The sequence below is a fragment of the Geospiza fortis genome, unplaced genomic scaffold (assembly GCF_000277835.1).
Source record: "Geospiza fortis unplaced genomic scaffold, GeoFor_1.0 scaffold166, whole genome shotgun sequence".
Lineage (NCBI taxonomy): Eukaryota > Metazoa > Chordata > Aves > Passeriformes > Thraupidae > Geospiza > Geospiza fortis.
Window position 1 is genome coordinate 471,528 of NW_005054310.1, and position 20,910 is coordinate 492,437.

Below are 20,910 nucleotides of genomic sequence, written 5' to 3' on the forward strand. Positions count from 1 at the left end.
TCAAGAAGCAAACAAATTTCTCAGAGGTAGGAAACAATCAACATGAAACAAGTATGTAGTGGTGAAGAATAACAGCTTTTAGATTAACTCTGCACTTACACAGCTCTTTCACGAGGACTCTGGATATAAATGTGCCCTTGCCTGGGTCAATGACACCCTGAAAATGCCACTTGAAGATTCGGGATTTCATCATCCCAGCAGCTCGTCCATTTCTAATAAATGACTAAGTATCTTCCAAAAATTATGAAGTCACAGGTTATCAAATGCTACTCCTGGAGGATCAAGAGACTACACCTGACCCAAGTAAAGATCATCTAAGGCTGTCTCCAGGTGAGTCACAGCCTCCAGTTCTGCATTACATGGAAATTAATAACTGTGAAGGTACCAGGGAGACAGAGAAACCGAAGTTCTTTAATCAAGATTGAAGTCAACTACCACACCCCCAAAACTTGGACAAAAAGATTCTGAAAGAGGAAAAATAACTCATAGCATGGGAGCTACTTTTATCTCTTTATCTTGAATATTTACAGAGGTTATGCAAGATTTTCTTCATAAAAGAAAACTGGACAAGGCCAAGTCAGATTTTTTTTTATGTCTTTGTCACCAGAGGAGAAGGATCCCAGGCAAAATGTGGCACGTCAGTTCTGGGTTTCAGGAGTTAGGGCATGGTGCATGCCAAATGACCAAACTTCAGACCACAGATAAAATGAGCATGATGTAAAGACAAAAGTCATGCTAAGCCAAGGCTAAGGGAAACCAACATGATTGTAAAGAACAAATAGACTACAGACTTTTTTCAAACCAGCCTGCTGTATTTAGAGGCTTGCATCCCTGCTTGGGAAAAAAGTCTACTTGTTCTTAATCAAAGATCTACATAGCATTTTGTACTCATGCACTGGTCTGGATATCTGATAACACACACAGAAGCACTTGAGTAATTCTGCTGCTGTTTAGGGCCAGAAAGACAGAGGCTAAATTAAAGGCTAATATCAAAAAAAAAAAATCCAAACCGGTAAGAAACCCCAAAAGAACATGAACATCAAATTCAGTGACAGCAACATAGCATGTGATCTTTTCACTAGGTCAGCACTCACAAGTAAGTGACACAACAATGTACTTTATCTTCACAAAACAGTCATTAAGTGTTGAAAGGACAGAAGAAGCCAGAAGTCAAGCTTTATGCTCCCCTCAACTCCTCTCCCTAGCTGCATGCTTCAATGTAGAATGTTTAATTACTTGATTGCATACTATTTCTCCCACAGGCCCCTGCCTCATTAGCATACAGGAAATGAGGAATCCATATTGTCCTTTTCTTTTCTTCAAGTGGAAAATTCCACCCCAACCTGTTACAGCTTGGCAGAGTTTCAAGTAATTAACAACAAGATACTTTAAGAGTAATGTAAGCAGCCTTAAGTGATGGAGCTATTATCTGTGGGTAGTAAAGGCTGAATGCACTGCCAAATATCAAATGGATCCAAGGTTCTCATCTATTTTTCATGATGGATTCTGATACAAGTAGAGATTTAAAATTTTGAAGTACTTGGAAATTCAATTTTTAATAGATTTTAAGAGCTCAACTACTTCACAAACTAAACTCCTAAAACTTTTAGGATATTTATGAGTGGTGGGGGGGGGAGGGGGGGGGGCCTAGAAACAAAGCTACATCTAAACATCAAAGAAAGAAACTGTAAAGAACTGAAAAGAAAGAAACTGTATTTCCCTGAACCTCACAGATGAAAACTGGGAGGAGCTGTTGACTTCCCTGAAGGCAGGGAGGTTCTGCAGAGAGACCTCAACAAACCAGAGAGATAGGAGATCGCCAACCATAGGAAGCTGACAGAAGGCAAGTGCCAGATTCTTCACCTGGGATGAGGCAGCCCCGGATGTGCGGACAGACTGGGGAATGAAAGGCTGGAAAGTAGCGCTGCATAAAGGGTCCTGGCTGATGGCAAGTTGAACATGAGTCAGCAGTGCCCAGGCAGCCAGGAGGGCCAACCCCGTCCTGGGGACATCAGGCACAGCATGGTCAGCCAGGCAAGGGAGGGGATTGTTCCACTCTGCTCTGCACTGGGACAGCCTCACCTCAAGTGCTGGGGCCAGTTTTGGGTGCCATGATTAGAGAGTGCCCAACAGAGGACAATCAGGATGGTGAAGGGCCTTGAGGGGAAGCCGTATGAGGAGAAGCTGAGGTCATCTGACTGTTCAGCCAGGAGGAGACTGAGGGGAGACCTCATGGCAGTTATGACTTCATTTGAAGAGCAAAAGGATGGGCAAGCACTGATCTCTTCTCTGTGGTGCCCAGTGACAGGACCTGAGGGAATGGCCTGAAGCTGTGTCAGGGGTGGTTTAGGCTGGATATCAGGAAAAGTTTCTTCACCCAGCGGGTGGCTGGGCACTGGAGCAGGCTCCCCAGGGAAGTGGTCACAGCACCAACCCTGACAGAGTTCCAGAAGAGTCTGAACAATACTCTCAGGCACGTGGTGTGAACTTTGGGGATAGTGCTGTGCAGGGCCAGGACTTACACTTAATGATCCCTGTGGGTTTCTTCCAACTCGGCTGATTGTGTGATTCTGTGACTCTTTGCAGGTAATTCTCTATAGCTGAACATTTTTTTCTGAGGAACCCGTATCAAGAATTTCTATATTATAAGTAATTAGAACATAGATTGCTATAGAAGGAAGCACTGTTAGGGGGTCTGTTATAAATGCCATCTTGTAAATGAAGAAAAGAAAAAGTTGAAAATTGAAAATTGACAACAGCTCCTACCACTAGAATAGAATAGAATAGAATTCAATCGTCTACCATAGAATAGAATTCTATGGTCTGGAATGATCTCATAGATCATTCTATTCTCTACCAAAATAGAATCAAGCAACAGGTAACTGAACCATTAATTCAATGAAGTGAATTTATGCATTAGGCTGATGCAATTTAATAATACCTATGGCACCTTGAGATAATTTTCCATCAAAATGTCAGAGAAAACATGTATGGATTTATTGCTGTAATTCAGGATGCATTTGCTTGCCTGAGATTAAAATAAGAAAAATAATATTTGCCATTTACAATCATGCATTCTTATAAACTTGCAACACAAATGATTTAGGCATTAGAAAGATAACCAGAGTGTCTATTGGTAGAAAATATGCAAACAAATGTACAAGCAGATTTTTATGTTTTCTTTAACAATTACTTCTTTTGCAAAATCTTTCAAATCTTATGCTAAAAGTCTGAAAGATCACACACAGACACTTTATTAATAAACCTTGTCAGATCTGTAAAGTTCAACGGAGGTAACAGACAGAAACAGAAATTCATGGCAGTGAAAACTTCAAGCTATAAATGGTCAGTTATTTCCAGTCCCTAATCTGTACAAACACACAGACGTGCAGCATTGCCTGCACAATGAGTGGTGGTAATAAATTCAATAGACGACTGGAGTAAAATGAGACCAATCAGTATTTCAAAACTGTTTCCAGCTTCACAGGGGTTAGTTCAGTTATTATTTTCTGAGTTTCATGAACACATTTCTTGTCTTATTCTACTAGAAAGCTCATACATTATTAAACTGTAATTCTCATTTACTAATGCAGTGCATGAAAAACATTAATATGCAACTGAAACACCATTTAAAGAAGTGCATACTAAGTTCATTAACATTTCTATTAATACTTTCAAAGAAATCAGAAATGGGATACCTTTTAGCTAGATTTTCACCACCAAAATTAAATCCCTATACTCAAGTGGATTTTATTTGCCACAAAGATAGACTACTTGCAAAACTACAATTCACCAATAGTATTTTCCCATATTTCCTCAGAATCTTTGGAATTTAAAAATAATAATTCAAAATAAAATTAAACAAAACCTCACAAAAATAATAAACTAGCCAAAAACTCACCACTAAAATCATGCCAGGATATTAATTATAATGAAATATATTTGACTAACATAGCCTTAACAATAATTAACATGTAATTAAAAATAACTAAAACCCCATAACAATCATAATAAAAATTAAATATTTATATTAAATAATAATGCTAATAAAAGATTAGCTTGCTAGCAGCCATTTTCCCTAAAGGCTTATATTTTAGTTGATAGTTAAATGGAATGTGTTTGTAAGAAAAATAAATTTTAAAAAAAGACACAAGATTTTCCAATACATACCACATATTGTTAAAAAGCAAGATTAGGTAGCATTTACACGAATGTATGTGACATGGTTCTAGCTTAACATCTCATCTGTTGATTTCATGATTTTTGTGTTTCAGATCCAATTAGTATACTAAGGCCATATCCTGGTAGGGCTCATGCCAGATTTACTAATCAGAAAGTTCAATAGAACTGTGGATGTAAAAGCACTGTACTTCCACAGATGTAAGGTAACCATACTATCAGATTAAGATATGTCCCTCCAGTGGTCCTCCTTTTAGGACCCCAAAAGAGATTGCTGAAAAGACAACTGAAAAATTATCTCCATAAAGGAGATAATGTAGGGTAAATCTGCCTTGCATCATCCTTACATATGCTAATTGTCTGCCCCTCCAATTTCGGGGTAGTAAACTGTAACACAGAAAACATAAAATTTGACATGGACAAGACACCACATATCAAAACACAAAGGAAGATGGAGATGCCCTTTGAAAATAAAAATCTCTAACATATACATTCCATCAGGATTTAAATTTAATTTTCCATAATTTCTTTTAATTGGGAGTATAAAAAATTGGATGGGGAGGTCCAATGATCGGGAGGTCTGCATCCCTGTGTGTCACAATACCACAAGGAGTTTGTGCCTTTGATAATGCAACCGTGCAGCTTTCTTGTGCAAATTAAGGCTGCGGATGTGCTTACATCTGTGCATAAAAATGCACCTCTCTAGATATATGACTTCCCTCTTTCTTCCCTTCGGTACCAGTGCATAAAATAACATAATAAATCTGGAAGCACAGTTTGATGTTATACTATACTGATGTTTAAGATCTACTGCAACAGATTAACAGTTTTGGTTATAAATATGCAGTGCATGCACATCTTCCCTGAAACAGCTGAACCATGTGAACTTAGTGAGCATCAGGTTTGGCACAGACCAAGCATATTGTGGGTCAATTCTTTTTTAATTTACATTATAATCTCCTTTAAGATTTCAAGGAATGTATTGCATTTTATCAGGGTTTTTGATGGATGGGAGTCAATCCACATTTACTTTGTCTGAACAAATTCCTACAGGCCTTAATTAGCTGAAGCAAAGCCTTATCTGATTTATTTAGACCACTAAGCTACTTTTGAAGGAAAATACCTATAATAGAAAACAGATATAAATTAAGGACATCAAAATAACATCAGTTGCAACATAGAACAGCATGGACATTGCACAGCTGTACAAAGGCTTCCAGTGAAAGAAGTATACTGACAAAAATAGAGGCAAGGAGCTCACACAAGATAAGTAATTTCATTTTCATGCCACTTATATGTTTCTTTAAAACTTTATTAATAGAAGCACTTTCCATTAGAATCATGCCTAACTGGCATCCCTTTAGTCCATTTTCAGTATTGGACTATATTTTTGGTCTGCAAATGTTATGATTACACTTATTTTCATATTAAACCCTGCCCATTTAAAATAAAAAAGCACTTCATCCTTAGAATCACCTTTTTCAGACTCCTACCTGAGAAAACTCAAGCATTTCACATTAAAATATATATCAATAGTCCAAAGAGCTAAAACTAAGAAAATCTGGGAACCTGGGGAAAGAACAAAACCAAAGATGCTCTCAAACATTGAATTAATTACCATCTCCAGCAATCCACTGCTGTAACCTTGATACCCAGCTTGATTCCCTCAAAGCAAAGTCAAAAAACCAGGAGACACTACAATCAGATTTAAGATTCATACTCAGAATCATAGAATCACAGAATCATTTAGGTTGAGAAAGACATCAATCATCGAAGTCCAATCTTTGACTGAACATTACATCAACTAGATCATTCCACCAAGTATCACATCAAGTCACTTCCTGAACACTCCCAAGTATGGTGACTCCACCACTTCCCTGGGTAGCCCGTTCCAATTCTTGACAACCTTTTCAGTGAATAAATTCCTCCTGATGTCCAGTCTGCCCTGGTACAGCTCATTCGTGTTTCCTCTTGTTGTATTGCTGGATGCCTGGCAAAAGAGACACATCCCCAGCTGGCTACAACAGGTAGCTGAAGAGAGCAATAAAGTCTCTCCTGACTCTTGTCCAGGCTAATTATGCCCAGCTCCCTCAGCCATTTCTTGTAGGACTTGTACTCCAGACCATTCATCATCTCCATTGCCCTTCTCTAGACATTCTCCAGCACCTCAATGTCTTCCTTCTAGTGATGGGCCCAGAAGTGGACAGAGGATTCAACGTATGGCCTCACCGGTGCAGAGAACAGAGAGTCAATAACCTCCCTGGTCTGGCTGGCCACAGTATTTCTGATACAAGCCAGTATGCCTGGGCACACATTGGCTCACGTGCAGCTGTTGGTGACCAACACTCTTAGGACCTTTTCTTGGGGCTCTTCCCCCCTGCCTGTAGTTGTTGTGACCCAAGTACAGGACCCAGCAATTCACCTTATTGAATCTCATACAATTGGCCTTGAGCTATTACCAATCCATCCTGTTCAGGTCCCTCTGCAAAGCCTTACTGCTCTGCAGCAGATCAGTACCCCCAACCCAACTTCGTGTCATCTGTGAACCTACTGAGGGTGCACTCAATCCCCTCATCCGGATCATCAGTAAAGATATTAAACAGGACTGGCCCTAATACTGAGCCCTGTGGAACATCACCAGGGACTGGCTGCCAGCTGGATGCAGCACTTAGCTACTTAGCTTTGGACACCAGATATAAACTACCACAATCTGCAAAGTCTCAGAGGGGGAAGGGCTAAAGTATCAGACTGAGGGTGGGAAGGGGGAGAGAAGGAAGCCCAGCATTTTATTCCCATCACCATTGGAGAGGACACCATTCTTCTTTCCATGGAATATGTAAAAAAATGCACATATGGAAGAAAAAAAAAATCCTTTTTCCATCCAAGCTAGTTTTAAAAGAAAAAAAAAAAACACTTGTAATGTACACTTAGTAAGAAATTACTAGTAAAACTTCATGAGATGCATAGGAAGCATGCTGATGACTAAAGCTTAGATAAGTGCAGGTACCATACTCTGCATAAGTTATGATGTGGGGTATGTATTTCACAGCTTAATCATCTTTGGATCGTATAAATTAAGTGTTACACAGTAAAACTATACCAAAGGGTTTCCTGGAGTTCTAAATGCTATTTCAAAATAATTCAATAAGAAAGCATCTAATGGGAGCAAGGGGCAAATGGGAAAGGAGCCTTAACAATATTAACAGGTTTGTAGAAACAGCCACATCCACCCAAAAGCATAATCAAGTAAAGTGATAGCTATGTTATAATCATCAACACAGAAAGTCTCTCTGCATGCTAAGCCTTTGTACTTATGATACAAAACTCTGCACCAGATGTAAAATCTGGCTACCTTTTTCTGGACTGAACATTTGTGTATGATTTGTTTTCTGTCCATGTGCAATCCAGCAGATTCGCAAGGAGAAATTTAAACTTTGTGCATCATGAACTGTATTCACTCCTGCAATGTTAGCTTTTTTGTGACTTGCATTTCTCAAAAAAAAAAAATTTGCAAGGCATTACCTGAAGTGCATTTGAAAATAGACACTGAGATGTTAGTTAGCAAGGGCAGATGAAGTACCACCAAGATATTTATGACAGTATCTTGCCAATCTAAACCTGAACAATGCCACCCCACCATCTTTCTTGTTACTGTTTGGTATTAAAATAAAGCCTCCATGGTCCACTTCACACCACTTAACTGTCAGGAGTATGAATTACTGTAGCAGGTGGGCTAGTGTGGTTTTAAAAGCAATGTAATACAATCAACTGTACAATATCAGATTTCAAGAAACGCAAAAGACATCTAGAGCAGAGGCTGATCCTTAAGCAATCCTAATATTGGCATTAAAGTGTTCAAGATCCCACAGGGACTTTGACCTCAGGCTTTAATTGAAACTTTAAACAAAATATATTACCTATTTAATACAGCTGAGCTGGACTCTGGCCTTTGTAGTGCAAGTTGCCATGCCAAGCAAATTAATCTGTGTAACCTGAGCATGTACTTTTTAATTTACATCAAAGCAATATGGTATACAGAAAATAAATACCAAGCCAACCTTATACAGCTAGTTGAATAATTGTTTTGATTCTAGTTTTGAAGTTTCAATTTTTAGTTGTTTTGGGTTCTCCTATGGAAAAAAAATGAAAAGGTTTTGTTTCTTGGTACAAAGCCAGAGAAACATATGGTTTCCTTAGCTGAGTTGTTGCACACCTGGCAAAATAAATCACAGCAACAGGAGACTAAAATCTTCCCTGCAACTTTTTCATATGCACAAACTTAGAACATCTGATGCTTGGTATTACAGTCCTGTCTTTTGTACCATGAAAAAAAGCAAAGTCAAATGGATGCCTGCTTCTTGAGCCCAAATACTTCTTTTTCCCATTAAGAGGCAAGTTACAGAGTGTTTTAAAGGATGAGAGTCTGTCAAGAAGACTGACACCCCAGAAGAATGAGTCACTGGGCCTGTCAGAGCAAAAGGCCAATAGAAGCAAGCACAGGAAAAGAAGTGTGTAACAAACAGGGAAAGCAGGTGGTGTAAAGGCTTAGCACTGCTGGAGTGTTAATGCTACTGCACTCAGAGTGCTGGAGTTCAAACCTGATTCAGTTTAAACAGTTCATCTCCTGTTTATTCTCTTTCAAGCACGTCATGTACATCATACAGGAGAAAAAAAACTTTCCCAAAAATCTTCAATTACATGAATGAGTACTTATTAAAAATTAGAGGAAGCACTGTTTCCTTATATGACATGCCAATATGTGGCAATATGTGTGCCACTCAATCAAGCAAAGAGATTGCCAGAGACTGGGAATACAGTCATCACAGTAACAACCATAGCAGATAATCCTCAAACTGTGACTATTCTTGGATTTCATGATAAGCTGTGAAGACTTTTTCCACATTTAAGGAGATGGGGAAGAAAACTTCCTTCTGCTACTTCCCAAGCAGATGGGGAGTGCTCCCCAGTTTCTCCCTCTTCCTCCCCAGCAATGAGCATACAAGGAGTGGGGACAGCTCAGTCAGGTTTATGCAGTTGCAAGCACACAAGACAGGACTGGCCTATTTCAGTTCCTCTAGTCTCCCTTTTAAAGGCTAGAAGTGGGCAGACAAGTTTATGTAATGCTGTTTATGAAAGAAAGTGTTATAGGGAATGTGTTTATAATTTTGTCTTGAACATGGAAACAGAAATAAACACTCCAGGCAGCCCTCTGATACTCAGTGACACCATATGAGCAGCAAAGCGGATGCACTCCTGATAATGGATGCAGTTGCCTTGCTCTCCTGTCACACACAAAGCAAAGAGATGACTGAAAAGGTATTTAGGATTTATCTCACCCAAATCAAGCTACTAAGTCTAAGTCAGTCATCTCAGCTCTTTTTAAAGCAGAAGTATGATTTCAGGGATTATGTGCATAATCTTAAATAGATGTCTAAATCACAAGGGCTTCATTACTCCCCAGAGGTACAGTTTTCTTTCCACACTATAAAGAAGCAGAGCTACCTAGCTCTGTCTTGTCATCTCAGGTAGGAGAGGCTAAATGCATCCATGTAGGCTTATGTAGACACATCCAGGACAGCTCTGAACAAATCAGTCTGAGTCCTGTTCATATAGCTGCATTGCATTCAAGTCACTACCCAACTTTGTGTAGCCTGTTGGACTGCCTTTGCAGCATAACCTACAAGCAACACTTCAGCAAACACTATGAAGCAAGTTCTGTCTTCCCTGCAAAAGCTGCCATCACAACCAAAATATAAATATAAGCTATATTAATGCTAAGTTGAAATTCTCAGAGTTCCACAAGAAGCTAAGGTACGCTCAGTTGACCATGTCTTGTTATGCCACCAGGACATCCATGAAGTGCTGGCAGCAGCTTAAAGGAAGCAGAAGCCAGAGTATGGGCTAGGGAGAGAAGGGAGGAAGTATAGCAGGAGCCAGCCTGGGCAAAGGACTGAGCTAGTCTTTGTGGTTTTGTGAGTTAAAAAATGCAAACCCCAGGAACAGAGTGAACTTGGACATCATAGACCATGCTTACAAAGGAAATTGAGAAAAGCCTCCTGAACCTAAAAAAACAACCAAAAAAAAGGAAAAATCTGGAGAAACTTATAGGTCATAGTGGTTTTAAGGGTAGCTTCTATTCATTGGAAAAGAAAAAGGGTAGCACAAGCCTGCTTTGCAATAGGACAAGCATTACATGCTAGAAACCGCACTGATTTATGTGTTCCAATTTTGTATTCTGAGGAACACTTTTATCAGAATTATGAAAAACATATCTACACTAAAGAGGGCAGTCAAACTTCAGAGAATGCTGAAGCACTGCAGTATTTCAGCAGTCAGTATAGGACACCAATAGTAAGCAGAGGTTTAATTCACACAGAGGTGACTGTTGATACCACCACAAATTGATCAGCAAATGCTGATAAATAAAACTGATAAAACAATAATTTCAATAAGAACGACAATGAATAAAAGTATATGTAATAATCAATTAGTGTAATTTATGGATTTAGCCATTTGCACCAATCTGGTAAAGCTTAGTGCTCAGGGAGAAGTAACTCTCCATTGAACTGTATGAACTGCTAAGAAAGTTTTTAGACTGACATTAGATACTTCGTCACTGTAGCAAGAGAACTACTTAATCTAGCATTTACATTTTTCAAACATATAGCATCAGTTACAACGACACTTTTACTTTTTTCTGTGCTCTAGTAATTTTAAGGTACTAATCAAAGATGCCTTTCCTGAGTAAGTATTCAATAACTGTGTAAAAGCAACTGATATCAACCAATACATTCCCCTGTATATGAGGCACTGATGGGGGGAATCACACAAAACCCCATATGCTTCCTGTTGATCCGAATTGTTTCCACAGATATTTTTAATTGCTCCACTTTCAACGACTTCAAAGTAAAGATTCTTACATTGTTTTCTATCCCAAACAAGAGAGCACTCGGCTAAACACTGAGGGTGCTTAGCAGAAACACACGAGCTTTGAGAGAGAATTCCACCTACAAGCATTTCTGGAACAACAAGAACCAGCCCTCTTGTTTTCAGATCTGAGTACTGTAAGTAATAATCCATATTATCTTCTTTCTTTTATCTGTTTAATGTATCCCACATAAAAATGCGATGAAGAATATGAGAAACTGAGGTTAAACAAGAAACACCTCACAGATAAATTAACAGTTTTTTTCAGAATGAAAAGGACTTCCAAAATTCTGAAGGACAGATAGCTGATCCTGGAAGAAAAATAAGAAGAATTCTCTCATTGATGTAGGCATCTAAACTATAGTATATCAGCTGGAAATAAGTTTTTGGCACAACCTAAAAAACCCTATAACTTTTGCTGTGAGTCTGTTTGAACACCTTGTTGGTTTACAAGACATTTCAGTATAGAAGACCCATACACAGGTGGGCACATGGGGTCTCCAAAGTAGTGTATAAGAGATTCTGGAGACCAAGAAAAATTCTAAGCCATGCATTCTAAATGTAGAACTGCTACACTGACACTCCTAAGGGCATCCAGTGTCTAACAGTCTCATCATTTACTGCACCTTATCCAGCACTGCAGTTGCTGGCATTTAAGCTCTGAACCTAGTTTGGCTTATACTGAAGGTAATTATTTTTGGGTTTTATTAGCTCATTAATTTGAGCACCATTTGCCTGCATAAGGTCTTTTGTTTCACCCTAATTCCTCAAATATCATTCTGAAGCACTAACAATGCACTTACCCATCATGTTATATAGGCTCTGTGGTGCAAACTGCCTCGGCATTTTCTGTATTGCTTCTTTGTAAACTGTAAGGGCCTCCTGAAAAGAAACACACAGTGGGTAAACACCAACTTAAAAAGTATCCTTTTATATATAAGGTAAAACCAAACTATCTTCCTTCCCCAAATGAAAGATGCAGGGAAAACACATCAGCATCAAAAATGCCACAGAAAGTATAAAATTTCTCCTTTTTTTACCTGAATTTTACCAAATTCAGTGAGGCTTATAGACAAGAGATCAAGCTAGTTCCAATATTGCAACTTTTTTACAGGCAAAACTAAGAAGGACTTGTTTTTCATAGCTCTTAATGACTGGTGAGTTTATAAACATAAAATTCAATAGGCTGTGGAAGAATATGGGGTATTACTGATCTGCAGACAAAGGACATTCTGATGATTAACTACGCTAAGTGACCTAAAAATAAAGAAACCATTGTCTACTGCCAAGTAATAACAAAGCATAATCCTTACAACTGAAGCCTGCTCCACAGAACAGATGAGATGCACTATGAAGCCAAGAAACCCAAAACTGGAATCCCTTTTCAAATATGCTGTGCCTTGAATTACCATTCATTCCCCACTTTGGATGCTGGCTGGTCAGTCTGTTAGCTCTGCATCAAACAGTCACAGCTTACAAAGGCTGCAATGACAGCCAGGAAGAAATCTGAAGTTTTATATTCCTGAAAGCTCTTGTATCTTGCAGGTATTGAGCTTCAACTCTACACGCTATCAGCTGTGCAGACAACATGCTGCTGGTCTCTTCTCTGTATAGATGCATTAGCTGTCTGTATTTTAACCAATTAGTAACTCCATCTGACAGAGCTAGGCAGCAGACAGATGACAGGGAATCTGTCCAGCTTCTGCATGCCTGATCTTAAACAGCTGACATAACTGTCAAGGTCAAGAGCACTTTACACGGATCAAAACCACTCACAAGTCCTGTTCTGAAGTATGCCTGACAATGCCAAGAGAGAATTAATTTCTTTCAAATACTGCTAAAGGTCAAAGTGAATGTCCAGTTTCAGTTAAGTTCATCAGGGAAAATTGAGAGGAATCACAACAGTCACAGTTGCATGTGTAAATGAGATGGGATGACTTGGGTGCAGTTTATTGTTACATTAAAAATATCCCACTTTGGCACTGAGGTCAAGTTATCTGAAAACAACACACAGTGGGATGTTTTTAATCACTGCTAAATTATTTCAACTGGGTCTTATTTTTAGAGACTTAAATGCAAGCATAATTGCACTTTTCCAGCTAAAGATGGACTTACTGTGTTTTGAATTATAATGCCTCTACACTTTAGGTCAACTGGCCTTTAATCAGGTTTAATCAGGTTTTATCCTTGCATACCAGCTACGGGTACAAAGCCAAAACCAATGAACTAACACATATCAGATGTGACCACTGCTAATGTTGACTCTGATGTGAGAACATCACACTGCTAATTAATAGCATTACACCAGTGGCTGTAGAGAACAAATATTCTCTGTAGACAATGCTAATCTTGATCTGATGAAATTCAACCAGTACATGTATGTGATATATTTTGAAAGTCTGGGTGGAAGCAGTATGTATTATTTGTATATCAAAGTTTTAAAAATGTATTATATACAAATCTAGAGTCTTACCTCATAGTGTCCTTGTTCATGAAAAAGTTTTCCTAAGTTATAAAGACAGCTGGTAACAGAGCTTTTGTGAGCATGAGGATCTTTCAGATTTTCATCAGGGATCTCTGAACACTTCACAAAAGTCCTCCTGGCTTCCTCTGTCTTCCCTTGGTTCATCAGGATGATACCAGTATTTAGATAAGCAGCTGTGAAAAGGGAAAAATGCTATAGAAAAGAGTTCTATTATGCTTTATCTACTGTTTCAATTCTAAGTAGTACCTGGTAGAGATCCTGTGGTTATCTAATTTGGTTTTTGAATAACACAGATCACTCACTGGTGTGAGTGTGAACATGTAACATATGTGATTATATAAAAGGTAGAAGCTCAGAGACAAGGAAAGAAGGAGGTGACTATAAAGTAGGAGGGAAGGAATCACTGGTTAGGCAGAGTGTTCCATTTAGTTCCTCTTTTTAGGACTGTACAAAGCATATAGCTCCATTTAGTTCCTCATTTTAGGACTATATAAAGCATATAGCACCACTGTTTGAAGTGCTACAAAAATATACATATACATAAAAACATATATACATACAGAGACAATTAATACTGAAGGTACAAAATTCTCAGCCATCTCAAATAGCACTACTTAATTTTGGAACCTGTTACTGGCAACACCTGAATGATTATTCGCCATTTTTCCCAGGTAAGAAAGAAAAAATATTTATATTATTCAATCATTATTCAACCATATATATATCAGGGAATGGCTGTAAGAAACAGAAAACACCCTGAAAACTTGGGCAGTAGTATCTCTGACTCAACACCCCAGATCAGAAGCATTTTAAGTTCTAGTAGTGCTGCTGAGTGTTAATATATCATCTGCTTCTTACTTGTACCACATTAAATATAGCTGTCTACTAATAAACACTTGCTATCAAGGGCACAATTTCACCTTTGGCTTTCTGACTTAAAAGCTTCTGAATAAAAAGAAAGCGTTATTAAAGAGGAGGAAAATTTTCTATGAAAGCTATAGTCAATATTATACAAGCTTGTAGAGTCAAAATACTTACAAGCTAGTGTGGGTCTGCTACCAATTGCCAGTTTATAGTAATGCAATGCCTCTGAAAACCTGCTGTTTTCCTGAAGTAGTAATCCTCTGTATAAGGGGAAAAAAAAGGAAAAAAATAAAAGAAAAGAGAGAGTGAGGTGTGAGGTTACTACAAAGAGTAACTTGAAAACAAATACTGAAAACAAAACTTGGGTAACAAAGTAAAATATGCTTACTGGTATTTCAGAGATACAAGCACTCACTAACAGTTCCATGTGAGAGTTATTCCATGTATAAAGATGCATTCATAGACACCAGGTGCATCCATATGGCTTTAACAAAGCAGATGTTACACAGAATAGTTTTGGCTTTCTTGGAAGCCAGGAGATTAATTTACTCAGTCGAGAAAATGTTAGCCTGCAAGACTTTTTAAAGTGGATAGAATATGGTGGAGGTATTTTTAAGTCATTAATGATTAGTCAGGCACCTTGTCTTGACCTGAAATAAGCAGGTCTTTTCCAAATGCATGATAAAGTTAAGCATCCAGCCCTTCATTGCTATGTTAAGGACTCCCCTTATTGAGCAATTCCACTAGATTATTCACTATACAGCTCAGCAACTGCAACAGTTCTGTTTTCTCCTGTCTTCTTTATACTCTGAACAAATTTACTAACTGAAGAAGTATTAAAAATTATACTGAATATTTCCAGTTTCATAATAGATAGGCTTTAATTTAGCTTTTAAAATAAACATCCTTGTGAATTATGATTTATGCCAGCTACCCACAAATTTCTGAGAAGTTGTCTGGACGTCAGTGACATGAATGTACACTGTATGCTTAAATGAAGGCCCAAAGCATTACAGTTTTCTAAAATTTCAGAAGACTGAAAAAGAGCATATACAAATATATTAAAACCAGAATTATTTAAAAATCCTTAAAAATTAGTCATTTCAGAATGGAGACTCAGACCTCAGTATCTAGTGGCAAACATCTCTTGTCATATAACTCAAAATATCCAGGAAAACACAGCTAACACAGCTCTTCCTCTAAGGTGGAAGTGGCACCATATTTATTTGTAGTTTCCCTAACCTACAGCAATTTTCTTTTCTTCCTCTATGCTTTTATCTGCTGATAGCTCTTTGAACTGCAAAGAGCTTGGAATTATTTTATCTCCAGTCTCAAATCAGAGATTTTATTTCCCTTTAACATCTCAGGAAAACTTTTTTAATTAAACCAGTAAACTTCAAGGGATGAAAAGAGAAGGGAGCTTAAGTAGCCACCATCTATGTTGTTTCCTTCTTGTCACTGGGTTAGGATTTAACAGAATTGAGAAATATATCCTCTTTTTCTTCTAGACTTTCTTTTCTTCTATACTGTCCTATCATTATCACATGACCTCACTTTGAAACTGTTTCCCAATTAACTTCAGATTAGGTAGCAAATAATTTTTAATATTAACAGAACTTACTTGCAGTAAAGTAAGAAATGAAGGAATACATTCAGGATATTTTTTGGAATGGTACCAATGTTTGTAAGTACTGTCAAGTATCTTGCAAATGGCAAGAGGTATAATCACCAGGACAGAAATAACATTTTCTGAATTTTCTAGAAGCTGAATTTTGTTTACTGTAAACATTTTTATACACTTACTTCAAGGAAGATTGATTATGGTATTTCAATCCTGCTTGCTACTGATAACAGAAGAATTAACAGAAAAAAAATGAGATGCATTGTCTGACATTTAAGTGGCTTCTTAATTTTTTAAAAAGCAAAAACATTCTCACATACAATTTTGAAACAATTTATCTAAGAAATTCCATTCTTATTTTAATTCTGGAATAAATAATGTAACATATTGAGAGAAGTAATACAGCAATTGGTCAACTTCACCAAAACAAATTACTTTGGTAAGTGTACAACATTTGTGGTTTTGTGATTAAAAGAACTTTTATTTGTAATTATTGCAAATTAATCTTTTGCATTCACTACATGCTCTAATATTGACACTTTTGATTTATGACTTGAAACTTTGAGACGGGTTTTTTTTTAAACTTCTCTTCCAAAAGTTGTTTTTCTTTTAAAAGCTGTTCCATTAACTGCCAGTCTGTCAGCATGTGTCTCTCTCTCTCTCCCCTTAGCTCTCTCATATATATATAACCAAGCAGCTCAGATGAAGAACGGAGTGCTGAATTCCACCTAATAATTAGTGCTTTATTTGTATTTGTTATGAGTCTGGGAGAAGAAAGAGAAGAATATAATCTTACCAAGACATGAAACTGCCTCTTCTCCTTGTGAAATTGATCCTGATTGATCACTAGTTTTCACTGTAGCTTCAGGCAGTACAGACATTACTAGATTTATAAGTGTCCACTTCTAGTCTGAGGTTAAACTAAGTCAGGAAAAAGCTAACTTCTCTAGATGCAGTGGAAGAACATCCCTGAGCTGCAGTTCACACCTTGCAGGCACTGCAGATTCCAGTATCCCACCCTCCCCATGGCCAGGGCCAGTGTCCACTATAGCCAGGAGCAGATAGATCTGTTCTTGATATGCCTTTCACTTCTTTGCTTGAATGCAAAATGATAACCTCTCCTCAGAGATTTTTGGCAAAGGGGAGAAGGAGCAGAAAGACAACAAAGACATCAATACAGTGAGAAGCACTGGACATAAGCCAGAGGTGGAGCAGAGCAACTGAGACATGTTGAGTATGTATCTAACTTTTGTGGTTACAAAGACATAAAGCCTTCCTTTTTCCTTACTCAAGGATGAAGAAAGAGGAGGACTTCCTTGAAGTAAGCATGCTTGATTCAAAAGAGTAAGTTCCAGTGATAAACTTGGATGAAGACCTTAAAGCCTTTCTGGCCTCTTTCACTTTCTACAGCTACTAAAAATGCCAAATTAACTGAATAAAAAAGCCTCACCACCAAAATGTCCCCACAAAAAAAAAAAAAAAACCAAAATGCAGGAACAGCTGCTTCAAGTTGATACTTCCAAAACTTCTTATTCTCTTCAGCTCACCTTCCCAGTTGTAAGGCAGACAAATGAAGATGTTAAATGAAATATGCAACTTCTGTGCAAAGACAGTTCACTGACAGAACTGGAAAAATGTGGCTTCTATAGCTCAGTAAGACAAGTAGGAAGATGATCTTCACTGTGCGGGTGACCACACACTGGAACAGATTGTTCACAGAGGTTGTGGAGTCTCCCTCACTGGAGATATTTAGAAATTGTATGGACACAATCCTATGCCTCCGGCTGTGGGATGACCCTGCTTGAGCAGGGAGGTTGGGCCAGATGACCCACTGTGGTCCCTTCCAATATTACACACTCTTTGATTCTGTGAAATACATAAAGATAAGAGTATTTGGAAAAGAAAAAGTTACTTAAACAATAGGACATAGAGTGGACAGTTTTAAACTGTTCATGAATTAATTTAGGATTAATTAGGAGACAAATTCTAACTATAATAAGTAGCAAGATTCTGGAACTTTACAACAGGATTTCTTTTTGCTTGCATTACTTCCAGTTACTTTTAAATGGAGTGTTAATCATTTATGAAATGGAGGATATGTGTTGACTGCTTGCAGGAGTAGCAAACCTCTCCAAGTGGCTTAGGAAGTGGCTCAGAATCCTGTTTTTTAAATAGGAGGATAAATAAAAGAAAAAAAATGAGGAGCACATTCTGACTATCTGGAAATGATGCACATCATTTCTGTAGACAGAATTGCTCATTTGGTTCATGCAGGAAAACACCTCCCCCAAAATGAGTTGTTTGCAACCTTCTTGAATTCTTTAGCTGCCAACTTTTACCTATCTTGCTTCACCAACAATGAAAAATCTTCCTGTCTTCCTACTCTGCTTTGGCTTTGACCGAAAGTCACTGAATATTAATGGCACAAAAATGTTTTCAGAGACCAGAAGGCAGTCACAGAATATAAATAAGCAGTAGATGGCCTGTGTCCTTTTACAAGTTTCATAAGAATTTCTTCCTGTTGGTAGTCCTATTCTAGTCAGCTGGTCTGCTTACAAAGCAAACGCCTCAGTGACTAAAACTGGCATAAATTGGCCAAGTACGATACACAGAAACTGCAACTGTCAAAGTAAACGTGTTAGTGAAATATTTATAACATTGTCAACCCAGGTACAACACTGAAACAGTTTAATCAATTTTGTTTACTGGTTTATAACAACTAATACAGGGCTTATGTTAGCTATTACTTTGCCATGACTGCCGTTCTTCCATGCCTCAAGCTACATTCATCCCATTGATTTCAGAGGTGGGATTATCTACAAAAGACTATATCTACCTAAATGCTGCACTGGCAAACAAAGAAAGGAATGAAAGAAAATCCTCTGTTATTCCCTACGCAGATGTGTCTCCAGTCACACAGCAAGAATGGATCTGCTTTGCCTAAGGCAACTCTTTCACTGTCATTTGCAAGACTAGTGGGTAGAAAGGTAGGTATGGATGCTACCACAAAACATATTTTTTTAATCAATAGGAACCCAAACATACAGAGAATAACCATTTCCTTTGCAGAACTCACTAAGTAATCTATTACTCCACTAGTAAAAAAGCCCCAAAAAACAAAACTAAACAATCACCCCAAAAACAACCTCTAATCTTTCAGACAGTGCAGTACAACTGTTATGTTCTCCCAGATCTGGGGAAGAGCTTCCCAATTGCAATGCAAATTGGTCAGCAAATATTGTCTTTTTTTTTTTTTTTTTTTTTTCTGTTAGTGGTTCAGTTTGATTGGGAATACTACCCTTTCAGGACAACATCAACTTGCACAACCCCTATTACCTTGACAGAGGGAGGGCCACTATGAGGATGAGGAATAGCACAGCTCCTGCCTTTCTCACTCTTCTGGACAATGGGCCATGCTGCGCTGTGTCTGCAGTCCTCAAACCAGTTGCCCACTCCCTTTCATGTGCCCCAGCAGTGAATATAGACAGAGAGCTGGACAGAACTTTCTACAAGAGGGGTCTTTTTTGAAACTGAATGGCAGACACAAAACATTATTTTCCTAATTTTATAAAATGGTGGAAGTTTATGTAAGGACTGTAAGTGCCCACAATTTGAAATATTGAGACATGTAATTGCATAGCTGGGTCACTGAATGCCTTTCACCTCTCAATATAACTTTGAAAACTATCTGTGCTTCATATAGGCCCTACATTGCACAGCAGGAAACCACCAGTCACCTAAGTGACCTTTGGGTGCTACCTCAAGAGCCAGTCTGACAACACAGCAAGATTTTATCAAGACATCATTGGTTACAGCAAAACACAAATTTTTGCCGCTGCCTTTGACAGAGGAAGAACTAGCTGGCAAAGAAGAGATTAATTCCAAACAGGTTTGCAACCAGTTTGCATTCATAGCTGAGAAAAACAATAATCAAGTACTTAGACACCAGATGACACATCCTCTTGCTTTTTAACTCAACATCCTGAATGATAAAAACTTCTGGTCTATCAAGGAAGAGGAACCATAACCTTGACCTGCTTCCCACTAGGTGCAGGAGGTTGCTGCAGGAACTTTGTCTAGGAAAGGTTCAACTACAGTTCAGCACAGGTTTGTATGTCAGCCTGCTTTTAGAGTTTTTTGCCTCTGATAAGGAGTTTTTATGCCAGTACCCTTAAAAGGCAGGGAACACATTTTCCAACATATAAAGCCTAACAACAACAGACAAGGAAGAATTTTGCTTATATTGATTTTTACCTAAGGATACAGAGTTAAACTTTTACTGTAAAACACTGCAATCCTAGACTTTCTAGGATAGGTAGTCTGCAATAGCAGCTGAAATTTCAAAATGAGACATTCAAAAATTCAACATTCATTGATACAATACCCTAAGTTTTCCAATGTACAGTTTATGGAAACTCATAATCCAATCTTATTAAAAGAAAATAAATTATTTGAATAATGAACTTACACATACAGTCCTATATCAGTACAGGCAAAATGAGATATTCCAGGAGAGAAGCAAGGGGATAGCTGATTGCTAGAAATTTATCTCTTATACGGCACTGTATACTCCAAAATTACAACATTTCAAGTAATCATTATAATTTTAAAGGAATATTTAATATCTATGTCAGATTGAGAACATCCTTATAATCACATGAGAAACTCAAGGTAACATAGATTACTAATATAGCTGACAAAATACTCAAAGCACAGCCAGGCCAAAACAAAAGTGAAATAATAAATGCAAATCTGTCTTTTAACTGATAAACAATTTTATTTTAGACACTAATTGTAAGCAATTTGAAACAATATAAAAAACCCCACAAGCTTT

At 37.9% G+C, this 20,910-nt stretch overlaps 1 protein-coding gene across 1 annotated transcript in view; it reads right to left on the bottom strand.

Annotated features, from left to right (window-relative positions):
• TMTC2 (transmembrane O-mannosyltransferase targeting cadherins 2) overlaps positions 1-20,910 on the bottom strand; it is a 175,369-nt gene that overhangs the window by 60,721 nt on the left and 93,738 nt on the right. Inside the window, exons 5-7 of the mRNA XM_031055582.1 lie at positions 14,630-14,715; positions 13,580-13,764; positions 11,910-11,988 (exon numbers count right to left, since the gene is read on the bottom strand). Of these exons, the coding sequence (XP_030911442.1) occupies positions 11,910-11,988; positions 13,580-13,764; positions 14,630-14,715 (350 nt within the window). The remainder of the gene's footprint in view (positions 1-11,909; positions 11,989-13,579; positions 13,765-14,629; positions 14,716-20,910) is intronic.